The sequence below is a fragment of the Rhopalosiphum padi genome, chromosome 2 (assembly GCF_020882245.1).
Source record: "Rhopalosiphum padi isolate XX-2018 chromosome 2, ASM2088224v1, whole genome shotgun sequence".
Classification (NCBI taxonomy): Eukaryota; Metazoa; Arthropoda; class Insecta; order Hemiptera; family Aphididae; genus Rhopalosiphum; species Rhopalosiphum padi.
In genome coordinates, this window is record NC_083598.1 from 91724664 (window position 1) to 91742888 (window position 18225).

Consider the following 18225-nt stretch of genomic DNA (forward strand, 5'->3'; position numbering starts at 1 on the left):
ATGCAGATAATGTTATTTATGACATGATTATTAAACATAAATTATCTACTTAAAAACAAAAAATTTTATACACTATGATTTATAAACAAGTTATGTTTAGACAGAAAGTTCCTTGAATTAAAAAGATAATTTATCAAAGTACTATGAATTATCAATGTATTTAATAATAAATACTAAAATTCCAAATAGATAATTTACGAGATAACTAAGTATACATGTTATCTAGTTTTCTTAATATTTTTCATATCATTATGCATTTAAACATAATTTAGTTATTTATAATTTAAAATCATACCATAATGGTTACTGCAATAAAGAAATCCTAAGGCAATTAAATATTTATTTAATATAAATATATATACAGAAAATATTGAGTTAACTTATATTATTTTTATGTTAGCATAAAATACAAAATATTAAAAAAACTTATAAATGTTAGATGAAACATCTATAGATAACAGAAAGATCAAACTCAAAAATAGTGTTATGGACTATCCAAAGATGTCCTCACAAATAAAATAACAAACACTTTCGGACTGGTTACTTTCTGTATTTGATATTTAAAGTAAAACATACAACTAAATTAATGAGAAAAAGCTCTGAAGGTTCGGTACAAACGTAATGCTCTGTCTCCAATTCTGGTCTGCCGCACTCGCGTTCTGTGCGCGAGGCATCCGGGCCGGTCGTCAAGTCTCCATTGTTTCATCAGCACATTCCTTGAGACCGACGACGGCTCGCACATATACATATAACAATATCAAACATATACGTAGTATTAACTAACTAAAACAGTGGTTCTTAACAATAGGTCACTCACCTTTATGCTGGAATAAGAACTACAAGCATTGATTTAATTTGGTTCTCACTTAAAACTATTTTTATCAATTTTTTCTTTCTATTTATTTCATAAAAAATATTTATAAATTATTAATTGCTATATTATTGATATTTTTGGAAGTACACGTAAAAATGTACAATATGAAGTAAATTATTACTGTATTTAATATTAATATCGCTAAAATTTGTTTAATTACTATTTTATAAGTATAATATTATTGACTATAATTATCTTTCAACAATTTTAATCAATAAATAAATACTTAATAATATAGCAACATAATAGATAGTTGTGTACAGAATAATTTAATTTCATTAGTTGTTATGTGAGTTATTACAATTATTAATATCATTCAGAATTAAACTGTTAATTATTAATAACATACATATAATAATTTATTCAGAAGACATCATACCCACATGTGTTGTCTGTCTTACTAATGTACTTCATTACAGATTTAAGTACAGTAGAACCCATTTTATGTGGTTAGCTTAAATATTGGAGTAAATTTACCTATTTTAAAATTTAAAAGTAAAAATATTATCTATGACATCACATAGACTTATATTGATGTTTTCATTTTAAAGCAAATTATAGCTATGTAAAATAGTAAATTTTTAAAATACTCATAGTTAATTTTAAAATAAAAATACCAATAACCTACACGATGCCCTAGATAATATTCTTACCTTTGAGTTTGATAACAGGTAAATTGACTCCAATATTAAAGCTAACAACATAAAAAGGGTTCTTCTGGATGCAAATTTTCTATGATGTACATTAGTAAGATGGAGACAACACATGTGGGTATGACGTCCACTTAAATAATCAATTATTATTTAACATAAGAAACTACATTTATTTTATATTGTATCATCTAAAAACGTAGTACCTAATTTTAATTTATAGACATAACTTTAAAGCTAGTCAATAAATCTTAAGATCAACAATTTATTGACTAATTTTTCAATAGATTATTAGATATTATGTATTCTTCACAATAAACAATAAAATTCTTAATATAATTAATAAATGTTATTAATATACGAAACATTTAATAAAATGAGAAAATCCTCTAAACACAACTATTTACATTGTGACCCCATTGTTACATACATATTTATAATGATTGAAGAACAAAATATATTTTAATTTAGAAATGTTTTTAAATGTTCAAAATATTAATGGTTAAATTAAATGTTAAATACTTGATTTTGTAAATATGGTTCTTATACTTCGTATAATTTTTGTAATAATGGTTAAACTAAACTTAAAAGTTATTAGACATTAACTTAAAAATTTGCTATTCGCACAGTATTGAATATAATATAATATAGTATAATAATGTTTCAAATAAGATTAATCTCAGATGACGGACTTCTGCGCACAATAGCAACAATAGACGTAGATAACGTGTGCCAAGTTCTACACTATATGGAGCATCACTTTATTATTCCAACAACCACCTAGCTTGTACTTTTCTAAGATTAACATAGTAATCCAATTTAGCAATTTAGCAGCTGACTGTCAAAAACACAAGCTAACGACAAAAACTGATTTAACTAATAAATATGATTTGACCCAATTTAATTAAAATTGGTTGTTGCTTAAAGTTACCATTATGTGAACAGAATATAGATTAATTAGTTATATTATCTTATAAATTATTTGTTGAATTAAAAGTTTATTTATTTATTAAAATGTTTAATAATTATTTAGTCATTCTATGTTAAAAATTACAACTATAATCAGAGTAGTATTTTTTTTGGAGCTAATGTAGCATGCGATCTACCAGCCTGTTTTTGGTGAACGCGATTTGTGAACTGCTTAGCATTACCTAAAAGACCACGAGGAGGTGGCTTACATGTATTTCAAAAATATTTACCCATATATAGCTAAAAAAAATTCAAATTTAAATCACATCTACATATAAGTTTCATTTTAACCAATTTAGTTGTCGTTTTTTATGTATGTAGCCTGCATATCTTCTAAAATAGCAATGAAATCTAATTCACTTTTCTGCTACATCTTCCAACAATACTGATCTAAATGTGACCGAAGCATATGGATACTCGCTTCTCTTTATCTTTAATATAGATATTTTTGCATCAATGATCTTTCAACACCCTATGTGTGCGCACCTGTTAGGGGTCAACATAATTTTCTTGATGATTAACAGTTTCATGAATGAACTCTTCTGCTGTTAAACATCGGTATAAAGGCCACTCATCTGAGTGAATGACGGAACCACCTTCAAATTACCAATAAAGAACTGGATAATAATGGGTAGATCAGTTAGAGCACATGTAAGCTGTAGATCACACACTACACTAGCACCTTTTTTTTTCCTAATAATTAAAATTGAATAGTATTTACCTATATTTTTAATTTTTATTAAATTTGTTTTGTAATACATACATACATTTAAAAGGGAGCATAAAATGAATAGTACCTCAAATATACCATATCAATATATATTATATATATATATTTTTTTATATAGTTATATTAAATATTTCAAAAAATATCTTTCATGTTCAGTAAATGTATTTACTTTTTATTTATTTTAAAGTATAATTTGTAAGTAAACAAAACATTCTTAACTGATAAATCAATTAGAACTTTCCAAATCAAAATTTAAAATATTTTATTTTTAAATTCTAATAAAGCCAGATAGGATACATAAGCCAAGCTAATAAATAGTTATTTTACTTTTTTCACCACAATTAGAAATTCATTTAAGCTAAGTTTGATTTTCTCATGATAATAATTATCAGAAGTTTTCTAATTTTTTAATAACCACAACTATTGCTTAATTTTTTTACCTTTTTTCATAACTATTTAAAATTTTCTTATACTTAGAGAAAGAAAATGTTAAGAACATTAAAAAATGAACTCATCAAATAACCATCTAAAATAAATTTAGAACTGCTTTATAAAATAACTAATATCAATGCATTATCTGTTTGACTTGGAATCTGAAAGAAATAGCTGCATATTAGCAATGTAAAAATATACCAACTTCCTGGCGACATAATAATAAAAATATCTGAAATATCTGAAATAGATCAAATATTTTAATAAAATAATTTAGAAAACATAATAATTAGCCAATGTAGTATGTATACCTATATTAATACTTTAAATTGAAACCAAAATTATAAAAAAAAAATCTATTTCTATTACAATTTTATTAAAAAAAATACAAATCTAATTAAAATTAGTTATTACTAAAACATTTTATTAATAATGTTAATATTTGGCACACATTTTTGTCACACTATAAAAATATATATAAATTATACAATAGTTAAAATGATTCGGGAAGACTAATAAGAGCGTGTATATATTATATATATTGTATGTATATAATATATATATATATATATATAATACTTTTGAGCACGCTAATATGTTTATTCAAATGACTAGAAAATATTGAACGATTGATTTTTTCATGCAGACTGTGACTCAGGCTCAACAGAAACAGAAGATTTGTGACGTATACGTATATGTTGATGAAGATTACTTTTACGGCTGCACCGTTTAGGACACATAGGACAAGCAAACATTGGTTCTTTACCGCACTCGTATCTTAAATGCCGATTAAGGGTAGCCCTGAAACGATATGTTTTACCACAATGGTAACATGCTGAACGTACCAATTGTTGAGGGTCAGGTAAATTCCAATAATTGTCTGAAATAAAATGAGAATATAAAAATTTAAATATACAAAAAAAAAAATAAGTGGTTAAACTTTTTTTTACATTCACTTACGATGCAATCAATCAAAAAACTCGACAACTACTTCATGGATGTAAGCTTAAAAACACACAATAATTTTGCACTTTATTAGGATATTATTAAAACATATTTATATTAAAAATAAGTGAGATAATTAATTCCTAAATAAGTGCAAAATCAATAATTCTACAAAAACACTGTAAGACACTTTGAGGGCGCTACACAAGAATCATATTATTTCTATAACTATATAGAAATATTTTAAATTATACTTATTCTTCAATAATATATTTTTAAATATTATATAAATTTATAAAAATTAAAATACTTTTTATTCAAAATTCCCACAAGATATTAGTATATTAAACATAAATATGTATTAACAAGTGTATATACATTATAATAGTACATAATTTATTTATGAAGCGCCCTCTATGATTAATTATATTTAATATTATAGCTCATTATCTAATAATACAAATATAATCTAACTAAATGCAATTCATGCACAACTTAAAAACCTGCAAAACATTAAAATAATAATCAGGGTACAAAAAGGTTCATTAATTTAATAAACGTTTAAATATTTTAAAATAAAACGTTATTGGTCTATTAAATTATAATATAAATATCAAATGTATGTGTGATCAGGTCAAATCTACTGGGAATAATAAATATTATGATATTGATATTTTAAATTTGAATATACTGTTTCACTTTAAAATTAAAATGTAGGATATAATTAATATAGTATACTCTATTCCATTTATAAATAAACAGCTTCAACGCATGAAAAATGCTTGGTTCTCTTGGTTTTTTAAGGCAGATTAACTATTAATTATCATAAGGTCATGTGCGTGAACTAAGAATCTACTGCCTGGTTTATATCTTAATGGAATAAAGTATAGGCATGTAAATAAAATTTTACATTTTTATATTTAAATTACCATTAAAATAAATTGTTATTAAAAGAAAAAAATCAACATTATATAGCATTAATCAACATTTTAAATGTTAATCATAAATAAATATTCTAATACATTATTTATATTTGTTTAATTCAATCAAATATAGATATAACTAATACTTTGCTATTCAATTTTTTATCTTCACTAGCCTACTTGAATACCGAAGTATTTTCAGAAATAACTAATAATATTAATATTTTATCTTTGAATTTAACATTAATTCCTAACTGACTTTTATATATAATGACACATTTTTTATATTATCATAATTTATCCAAGATTAATTACATTTACACATACATATTATTTAAACTGCCATATTATATTATATTATATGTAAAATTGAACTAAATGCATAACAAAATACAATAATAATTATTATTGCTATAATAAAATATTACAAGTATTAGGATAAGTAAAGGTAGGATAGCACAATAATTCATAAATAGTTTATTTATTAGAGTTCTAAGCTCGATAAATTAATTACAAAATTCTATTACAATAAACAGTGATTTTCTGAGTTTCTGCATGAACTTTAGCAATTAATTATATTGGTTTTATAACCATTACAAAAATTAGATAAAATTATTTTATATACTCTTATCAATATAATTTTTTTTTATGCGAATTAATGCACGATAAAATACAAATTTTAATTAAAACAAAACAAAAGATTATAATCCAAATCAATTGAATTTAAAATCAGGTAAATATTGAATTGTGTAACAATTATCTTATATATATTGCACAAACACAAATATATGCACGAATAAAATGCCTAGTTACATATATTTACATGTAGATATGTGATAAATAAACAAATAATTATTATTGATGATCTGTAATTTAAGTACTTAACATTTGTTAGACCCACCACATTAAAAGTAAAAATAAAAATAATTTAATTATATCAACATTAATTGTGTGTAGCTATATTATTTTGAATAAGTACTTAAAATATTTAAATTACTTAATTGCACCATTATTACCCTTATACGACTAATAAAATAAAAATTTGCTAACCTCCCACCACCTAAAATATAATGCTGGATAATATTCCCTGGCAAATTAAACTAATAAAAATAAATAAATAAATAAGTACCTATACAACAAAAATTAAAACCCTTTCAAAATTTAAAAAAAAAAAATAAAACAAAAATAAAACAATATGCCAGCCCGACGAGATAAATATTTAAACAACATTTTTTTTTCCTTTTTGGTAGGTACGTACATTTTTTCAGTTATTTATTAATGTATATAAATTTAAATCTTACACACTAACAACTTTACGTAAACAATTATTAAATAGTAATGTTTACACATTTTTTTTATCCTGCTACGATTGACTTTAAATAGGCCATCTCGAGCTATCACAATCGACTTATTGCACTTTCAGATCGCGTTTTATGCTATGTTTAAGTAATAATTTTAACTAAATAATTTTTCATGTAAGACTCATCAATTCATTTAGGTAACGGTAAATTGTTTTAAAGATTTGAAAACATATACTTTATAACAAAATATTCCTACAGTCAGTGAGTAAATGTATTGCACATCAAAATTATAAATTAATATATATATTAATAATAATATTTAGAAATATAAATATATGTATATGAAAATTATAAAATTCCAATAATGAAAAAATGTAATAAATAATTATACCGGGAATATTTATATACAACCATAACTAAATTATAAAATAAATTAGATTTTATTTTGAATTCGTATTTTTGGATTAATAAACTTTCTCATTAGTAAATAATATAAAACAAGTGAAACTTGTAACAATAAAGCAACACAATATTGAAAAAATAATTTACAATATTGGTGGTAAATAATTTTCTAAAAATTATTTAAAATAAAGGCTCATATAAAATTTAGTTAAGTTCAATGAATTTAAAAATATATAAATATATTAAGTAAAAAGGTCTGTTAAATAATAAACTGATTATTTGAGAACAACAAATTGAGCAATCCATCAATGTGCCAGATAAAATAATCATAATTAAGTACTTCATATTTTAAATAAACTATTAAGATACCAAAAATAACTAAATTCAATTAACAAAATATCCATATATACATGTATATATGTGTTTATGTGTATCTCTATGCATAAATAATTCTAGTATATTTAGACTCTGGAAGTATTGTTAACAAGATACAAATGTTTTTAAACTTCTTTAGTGGGAGCACCAGTAACAGGGGATGGAGGGGCAGCTGTAAGATTTAACTTATTTAAATGTTTATAGTTTATGTGTGTTTTCAAATTATCTCTTCTATAAAAGTCTTTAAAACAAATGCCACAACGATACTGCTTAATGCGATCACATTCATATCGTACATGACGGTAAAGGTGATTTCTATTTCGATAACTACGCGGACACTTTGGACATGGGAAACGTGGTTCAGTAGCAGTGGTAGTGCCATCAGAATTCTCAGGTGATGCGCTAGTTGTCATTGGCTGTTGGGTAGATGATGTAGATTGTCTAGGCGCTGTAGCTAGAGTTGAATGGAATGTTTCCGAAGTACTGGTCCAGTATTGTAGACGTGCTTTGGTCAATGGATCCAGCATCATTCTGTTATATTTTGTAGATGAAGCTACAACAAAAACAATTATTATATTAATTTAAAATGGCTAATAAAATTACATTAGTAATAATATAATATTTATTCAGAAACCCTTTTAAAATGCATTATACACCAAAAGCCCCATGGGACTGTACACATTAAGCAGGGTTATAAATTTAACATTTATGAATAAATATATCAAGTAAATACCCAATGAACCATAAGAAAAAATACACCCAAAATATTCAGACTTACCACAAGATAAAATATAGCTCTGCCACCAACCATATCCCATGCATAAATTAGGAATATTTAAAGCAAAACATAGAATAAAATGTTAGTTTAATTTTTAAGAGGTTATTAAAGTGATTGATGATATCTAAAAGTAATATTCTTAGATTATTCCATTGTACTTTTCTTTTATTAATCTGAAACAGAAATTATTGGACTAAAATTAATAAATTTATAAGTTAATTCATAATTTAATATTGTGGTTTTTTTAATACCTAAATTTATAAAGAAAAAAATATATATTTTTTGGTAGTTTTACTCTATCAATGTATACAAATATATATATATCAATATAAACAAATTCTTATCAATTCTAACTAAACTACACAATTTAACTATTTTAATATGACATATATCAAATTGTATATAATACTCTAAAATTGGTTAAAAAAAATTATAACAACTGTATTTATATACATATATATATAATCTAAAATGCATTATTATATAAAATTAAACAGTATACAGTTTTAAAATAAAAGTATGCAAGAAGTTCCAAACAATCTAGTTATGGATACATAATTGTAAATACATTTTAAAGAAATGTCCTCTACTCCTTCTTTATTTGTGCAACATAAATTTCATTAAGTAAGTACTTTAAGAAAATTCCAAAATAGCTTAATTGTAGAAATAAGTCCTATATATTATTAAAAAGAGGAAATATAACATTAGTTTAAAATGTATTGAATATAAAATGACAAATAATTTTGCGACAACATAAAAATATTTATAATAGTGTAAATGACAGTTTTTTTTTCAGCTATTTAGCTTTACAAAACCACCAACAAATTATATATTATCTATAAAGACATTAATTTGATATACTTTTAAAACATTTTTAGGTAAAACATTAATTAAGTGTCCAAAATTCATAATTAAAAATTAACATAAAAACCCTAAACAGCAAATTACTTTACCTGGTTCTTATGTTAGAAAATACAAAAACCACGCATCTATTCTACTTAACATTATAACATAAACCTGAGGTATAAAGTATAAACTGCATAGTTATCGATGAATAAAAAACATTAATCGGTTTTCAAAATAAGCACTAAAAAATGATAAACTTTAAATTAATTCATAGTATAGTATCTGTGATACTTAATCTTAATATCAATGTAGTATAAAAATAAATTTTAGACTTCAAAAAAAATATCTATAAAAATATATAACTACAGATTTTTTAGTTATATGGATAAATTTTCTTGACATTCTGTTGTCTTATCCTCTGACTTCATTTTTACTAAATTATTATTTTATCTAGTTAGCTTATATGCACCTACCTAGAATGAATTAAAAATATTCTTTTGAACATAAAAAATGTACATTATTTACTATAAAAATATCGTGGATTAATAAAATAAGTTGTACATAGTTAGGAATTATGCAAAGTACATAAAAACAATTATCAAAAATACTAATTTATATAAAATGGATAATTTTTAACAATTACATTTTATCATTTTATCTCAATTAAGTCGAGAAGCCAAATTGTTTATCAAAATTACTATAATAGACTTTTATGCTAATTTAAAAAAAATATATTTTGGGTACTAAACCAATAGAGATAACATTTTGATAATTTCAATAAAAAATTGACATATTATTAAAGTACATATTAAATCCTATGTCATCATATCTACTATAACTAAAGAGTAAAACCCATTTGAAGAATATGAATCATAACTTTATATAACATTATCAACAGTTAAATAGATTGAACTATTCAATCAGTTAATTTAGTCTACTCCAACATATAACATGTTAATTTAGTCTACACTAACATACAACATTTTTCTATTTACCATTGAACGTTTTTCTTAATAATTCAAACTTATTTAGTCTTTATATAATTTACAGTATCTTTTAAATGTAATAATAAACCAATAAATAATACAATTAAAAAATCTAATAATCAAGTATAAAAAAAAAAAAAAAAATTAATTAATTAAATAAATAACCATGTCTGGTACCCGCATGATTTTGAAGATTAGATTTTCTATATGATTTATAAGGGCAAAGAGGACATAAATATGAAGGCTCTTTGCCACATTCGAGTCTTGTATGAAGTCGATAACTAGTCTTTGAACCATACATTTTTCCACAAGCACATTTGTAAGGCTTAATCCTTTCTACAGATTAAACAAAAAAAAATATTATAATAAGTATAATGGATTAATAAATAATCAAGTTAACACTAATATCTATTTTATAACACTTAAAATTATCTGTAGTGATCTAATAATTAGATAAAATATATAATTATTATATATTTTACTTAAATTAAAAACTAATATAATATTATAATATATTATACATTTTAAATATTTTGTATCAAGTATTTAAAAATTTAAAGCTATTCAAACTTCAAATGTATTTTGAGATATATATATCAATTATAAATATATGCTCTCTTTACCACTGTGATTTTGTTGTATATTATAAAACTAAATAGCAAATAATAATCATATTTAAAGATAATACAAACATATTTATATATTCTTTTAGATAGATTCTAAATTTCAGTGTTTAAACATGAATTATTATTATATTATTAAAAAAATATAAAATTAAAATTAAGAAAATGTTTTTAATCACATTTTATTTATAATTTATTATCAAATGCATATATAATTCTTTCAAACGAAACAAATATGTACAACATTTTACAGCTCTCAATATATTTTTATCATACTTATTTTATAATAAACATTTTTTAATTAAAAACTTTTATTATTTATGTATAATCAGTACAACATTTTGTAATTTAAAAATTATACAATTAATAATGTAGGATCTAATACTTATTATAAGCTATACAAATATATTTAAACTTACAATTTTATGAAAAATTAAAATACCAATATTAATATTGTTTAGATAGTATTAAAATAATGAGTTTTGTTAAGTCGTATACATAAAAGTAATTCATTAAATGGAAATTATTGACTTTCACTAATTATAAATGTCAATAATCATAACTATGCAAAAATATATTTTTAATTAATTACTCATTATATACACACATTAATAAATATAAATACATATTAAATAATAATAGTTAATAATGAAATATATATACTCTAAAGTTGAAAAATAACTTTGTTTCAATAGCAATACATTTTGATTATATAATTGAAGGATCCAGTGCAAGCACCGGCTGTCTCCGCTTTTTTTCATTATCTGATAAAGAATAATTTTTTCTACATTTGATACATTTCAGTGCAATAACCAGGTATGTTTGTTTATTAATTAATAAGCTAATATCATGCAAATGGAGATGTCTGGTAGTTTTTTATGCAATAACTGGATATCTCCCTTAACAATTTAAAAAAATAGAGATTTGTGTATAATATTACACATGATATATTAATTATTAATATTCCATTTATTCAAAATTTCTTGGAAGCACAATTTATCAGTTATTATTAGGAGATAACTGTTAATAATAATTAGGTATTTTAAAAAATATAAATATTATGTAAGTATATACTGATAGTATACTAATGCAATATTCATTAAATAAATAATTGTTTAAAAAAATAACAAAACATTTTATTGCTATTTTTATATTTTTTTTATAAATTTTTAAATAAACCTAATAGATACTACTAAAATAATTTACTGTTAAATAAATTATATTGACAGATATGACAACAAAAATATAATAATTACCATGTTATGGGGTCTAATTAAAAATATTTCATTAATGCATTTATATTATCACAAACCATTCTTTACATTTCTCTTTTTATTGTAGTTTAGTCTAATAAATCCTATTCTTTAAAAAAAAATACCAAGGAGACTAGTATTTATTAATTAAAAAAACAGAATGATTATAATCCAATGTGTACCCATATTATATTATATATTATACACATTTTTAACAATTTATAAATTAAGTTATATATTATTATTTTAATAATATTAAACCACAAAATGAGAAATAAATTGACCAGTTTTAATAAGTGAATGTGATACAGGTACACAAAATGTAGCGCTAACATCTTAATAATAATGCATATGACAACCAATAAAATTCTTTATTAATTTAGTAAGTAGTACAATCAACTTAGTATGTTTACTATGATAGCATTAAAACAATTGTAAATCCATTGCTATATATATTTTTAGTGATAAATAAAACAAATTAAAATATCAGTAAGAAAGCATATATCCATGTATTTAAAATTGTTTTAATAACAGGATATTATAAACTTACTAATTTATAGTACCTATATTTAATAAAACAATTAAGTTGATTGTTGATCCAGTATTATGATCATAGGTATAACTATCAGGGATGTGATAGGCTATGGAATTATATTATTTTGTTTTACCATCATACCTAAAGTATTTTTCAATAATAATGGGTAGTTTTTCTAACATTAAATGACATTTTCAACTATTATTCATAAATTAGCTGTCGATCCCTATTTAGAATAATTTAAATACATGCACTTTTAATATATATTTATGTTCTAGTCACACCAACTTAGTAAAAGGACAAAAAATCTTCATGAATAAACAATTGTTCAAGTAAAGCTAACAGTCTTATAGATGGACCACTTAACACATTCACTGCGTATCAAATTAGTATGTACATTTGTATGTGCGGAAGAAAATTGGGATTGTTTTTTTTTTTGTTGACGGCAATTGGCGTCATTCACACCTTATGCACATTTTTTGGTCAGATGCTGTTTGACACCAAATGGCGTCATGACTTTAAATAATTCATATCATATCAAAATATTATTCACACACAGTAACAGAGATATATTATATCAAATTATTGCTTTTTAATTAACTTATTTTAATGAAATAACAATATTGAAATTTCTAAAAATAGATTGAATAATTTACTGACTAAAAATAGAAATATTGTTGTGCGGTTTGTACGTACTTATCAAATAATGTTCAAAGATAATGCTGACAAAATATTATTTATTTAATCCTAACGTTGACTGAGTTGTAGTGCATTGAAAATAAAGCCGCGAATGACATCAAATGGTGTCATTGGCAGTGAACATGTTAATGAGTACATTTAAAGTTTCTAGTCAACAAATTTTAGTCTTGCTCTAGCAACAATTAACTAAACTAGGCCTATGGCCATAATTATTAATTATTACATTGGCATAAATACTTATAATTTTACATAATACCTTCAAATAACAATTACCAATATTATGACTCATTTAATTTATTATTAATCTACAAACTTATACTAAATGAGATATTTTATTCATCAATAATCATTAGAAATGTAGGTATTCATATTTTAGTTAGAAATTAATATTTTTTTTACTTAACATTAGGCTTGATGAAATAAAAAAAAAAATTGTAATTAAGCATGCCAATGTATAAAAATTAATTTTATTAGTTTTTTTGAAAATTAAATAATGAATTATTTTAAAAATAAGAAATACTTACATAAATTAGCTACTATTTACAAATATAACATTCTTCACTAGGATTAATGTTTTCTTAAAAATAAAAATAAAAATACTTGAAGTATTACTTTTGGTATATAAAAGTAATGATGTATGAGTATAATTAATATATATTATTTACTAATAATAAGGAAAATATATAAGTTTTAGCAGTATTAAAACTTGTTCAAAATGTTTGTATGTTTAAAATTGAAATATGTTTAATAATCAATATGTTTCTGTACATTATCATATTAGGTTATTATAATAAGGATTAAATAATTTTTTAGACAATATCAGAATTGTATAATATATATATTTATATATATATATATATATATAAATACAGGATGATTCTTTTATCAAACAACACTCATTATTTCAAAAAGTATTTATGTTTTTGAAAATATTTTTTTACATAGTTTCAAGTTGTTAAAGAACAATGTTTTTATTAAAAATTTATATTTTTAAATATTTTTTATCCTTATAATTTTTTAAGTTTTTTACTTTTTTGAATGACAACATAATGTTTTAATGTCATATTCCAAAGCAGAATAATTTTCTGAGTATTTTGATACATAAAATTTGAATTTAGAGTGAGTAGTTTATGAGTTATACTTATTTAAAGTTTAGAAAAGCGGAGTAGTGGACAAACATTTTGCAGGGTAGGGGTGTACCACTCCACTCCTCGCAACTAAACTTTAAATACATATAACTCATAAACCCTATATTCGATTTTTAAGTACTATATCAAAATACTCAAAAAATTATTCTGCTTTGGAATATGAAATTAAAAATCTATGTTGTCATTCAAAAAGTAAAAACGTTGTTTTTTTAACAATTTGAAACTATGTAAAAAAATTATTTTCAAAAACATGAATACTTTTTGAATTATGAGTGTTTTATGATAAAAGAATCACCCTGTAAATACAATAAAATAAAGTCATTCAGTCTGAACTACACACCGATGTTTACAATAAGTATGTTTCTGTAAGGCTATTTTCTGGTATGCTTTGTATGGACAATGGTCACATTTGAATTGTGGTTCTTTTCCACATTCTAATCGCATATGCAGACTTAAACTTGTCTTAGACTTGTAATTTTTTCCACAAGGACACACCCATCGACCATCAACCAACTGAACATTATGCATTGATACAGAAGGCTTCCTGCCTCTGTGCGCCAAGACGAAATGTATACCTGGTGATAAACGTTAACTGTGGTTACCTTCATGTTCAAAAAAATGTATACAATATTAGGTTGAATAAAAGCTAAGCAAATTTAAAAAAAAAAAAGAAGTTTGGGTTTTCAGTCCATTAGTTTCAAGTTGTTAATGATACACTCAAATTATGTAAAAATATTTTCTCTATAAATTGCAAAAATATAACTAATTACTTGGTATAGTTAAAATTTTAAAAACCTAAGTTTTTATAAATTTATGTTTATTCCATCTATTCCACATTTTAATCTCACTCAACAAATATTTATATTTTAAACTGATATTATGTACCATATTAAAAAATAACATTTTTATTATAAATCTTATAATTTATTCCTTTCTCTATAAATCTGTAAAATTTGTTTACAAACCAATGACTTAAAAAAAAAAAAAAACAACAAATTATAACAGAAGGAAAAGTTCATCTGTTGCGTTACAAAAGGGAAATAAATGACAATTGTGAAATTATGTATGAATATACGATGAAAAAAATAACTAAATTGTGTTAACAAAACTTGATCGCAACAGTAATTAAAAAAAAAATACACAAAATACAACATTTTATATCAATTGAAAATTATTGATACAGAAATCATTAAAAATTACTACCATACAATAATTAACAAATTACATGAGATATGTATCAGCACCGAGCATATACAGATAAATAATAATTTTAACACAAATATGATCATTAAAAGTATGACTAGTGTTCAAAAAATGAAAGTAAATTAAGTGTATACAAAAAACTAATCAAATTATAAAATGCATATAACAATAAATTAAATTTAAGGAATATTGAATGATTTTAAAAGGAATAATAAATTTTAATATTTTTTTTATTTTAAATGAGTAGGAAACATGGTAGTTTTGAGGATATTACTACTAGGTTCAACAAACTTTTCCAAGAAATAATTTTGAAGTAGTAGGAACAACAGAATGTAGATTAAAGTTGTCACTCGAACTTCTTATACTGAGTCAACTCTGCTTTTGTAGTGTAATATGATGACAACCAACGCAACTGAAGGCTCCAACAGAAACTGGGAAAAAACATAAGGCAACAATATAACAGACACAGAACTACAATGGATATAAACAATAACTGGGAAATCTGATAAAAAGAGGATAATTTTAATCAAATATATCAAAATTAAGACTATCAACATAATAGATCAGTAAAATTATGTGCTATACACTAAATTATGTTGGTTTTCATAAATGACAAATTTTATTTTATTATTTTTAAGTTTCAATATTATATATATAAGATCTAATAATGATTTTTGATTTCACATTTTAAATAAAGGTATTTTTAAATAATTTAATGAGTTAATAAATATATATGTATAAATTAAACTTAAGGGGCAACTGCAAATTTTAATTAAAAAAAAAAAAAGTAGCTATTGGATTTCTCATTAAAAATCTTTACTTAATGTATTATAAGCAATATACTTTAGACAAATAAAAAAATACAGGACATACTTACTTTTTAATTATACTGGTTTTTAAGGTTTTACTTTTTTTATGGCGACATACATTTTTAGTTGAATATTTAGAATAATAGAATTTACTTCTTAACAATGATTATGATAAATATAATTTGAACAAAAATAGAAAAAGACTTAAAATTTAAATGAACGGAATAAAATGAAAACTGGAAAATTGTCGTTTATTACACATCTTAATTTAAAACCGAAAAATATGTCTTCTACAGTTGATATTTTATATATATAAGGGTGTCCTCGCTAGAAATGTATATTTAGAAAACAATATTAGGTAGAAAATTATAAAAATAATATTTTTTTTTCTTTTATAAAATGTTTATGAGGTTATACAAAATTTTATTTTAATTAGTAAGACATTGAAGGTCACAACAAATTTTCATTGATAGAGCTACAGAAGGTGATTTGTACAAAAGAACCATCAACAGTAGGTACCATTAAAACAAATTTTTTTTTTTAGAAACACAAGAATTGACTTAGAAAATTATTTATTACAAAATGAACATAACTATTTATTAAAACTTATCCATTTATCTTAAATAAAAAAAAAAGATGTAAATTAAATTAGTAGTATTATTTAAAACATTCGTATTAGAATTAAATATTTTTACTCAATTTGTTCAATTTCTATAACAAAAAGTATGATATAATATAATCGATATAAACGATGTTTGATACTTTAAAACTTTATTTAAAATAAAAACTAAATTATAATTAATAAATTAAAAACTGTTGAATAACTACTACATAAGTGCAAAAATAATATTTAATGTCTTAATGATTGAGAGAAAAGCAAATAAATAATTACTTATTTGATTTTTATGTTATCAAAAACAATTCACCGAATTATACTTAGAAAAAATTTCAATATGCCTACAAATTATTTTGAGAAAAATCAAATTTAAATATGCATCAAAACTTATGTATTTTCATTCATAGTTTCATGAAACTAATTTTGAACTTATCTGAAAAATCTCACAGAGTATCTAATCATACTTACATTAATTAATAATTATTATTTTTAAATAATAATAAACAATCACTAATTAATGTTAATACATAATTAAATATGATATTCAACTCAATCTGAAAAACTTAATAAAGCAATTTCATACATTGATAAATTAATATAAATATATAAAAAAAGTATTTATGTATTACCTGGTTATTTGAATTTCATTTTTTCATTGCTCATGCTAAAGTCTGGAATACTAAGGAATACTAAGGAATATTAAAAAATAATTAAATTATATCTATTGTATATTATGTAAAATTGAAGCACCTAGCATTTTAATATAATCAAAATTATTATTTATTAAATACACAATATTATAGTTATTTGTTAACAATACTTACTTTACTTATGTTTAAGTATTTTTAAAAGATATACACTTGATTCCTGAAATGTACAGTTAATAATGGAATGTAATAGGACTATAATTAATCCATAGATTACAATAGCATATAATCACACATAGTTTTGAATAATTTATCTTTAAAGCTAATTAATTAACCTTGGTTACCAATACTTACCTTATATTAGACATTTTCAATCCAAATTATAAATAATCATATTATAATAAATACAAAATTAAACATAAAATAATAATAAAAAAAATTAGTAGGTACATCAATTTTGTTAGACTTAAATATTTTTTCT

General features: G+C 22.4%; 1 protein-coding gene across 50 annotated transcripts in view; it reads right to left on the minus strand.

Annotated features, from left to right (window-relative positions):
• The window catches only part of LOC132920679 (longitudinals lacking protein, isoforms A/B/D/L-like), a 243860-nt gene that overhangs the window by 178932 nt on the left and 46703 nt on the right, over window positions 1-18225 (minus strand). Inside the window, exon 5 of one of the 50 annotated variants that reach the window (XM_060983268.1) lies at window positions 980-4535. The exons of 46 other annotated variants lie outside the window; for them this stretch is intronic. In XM_060983268.1, coding sequence (XP_060839251.1) covers window positions 4294-4535 — 242 coding nt within the window. In that variant the 3' untranslated portion in view covers window positions 980-4293. Of the gene's footprint in view, window positions 1-979; window positions 4536-7641; window positions 8155-8795; window positions 10548-14772; window positions 15045-18225 lie in introns of those variants that run through there. 3 more of the 50 variants (XM_060983251.1, XM_060983300.1, XM_060983262.1) reach the window with 3 other exon arrangements.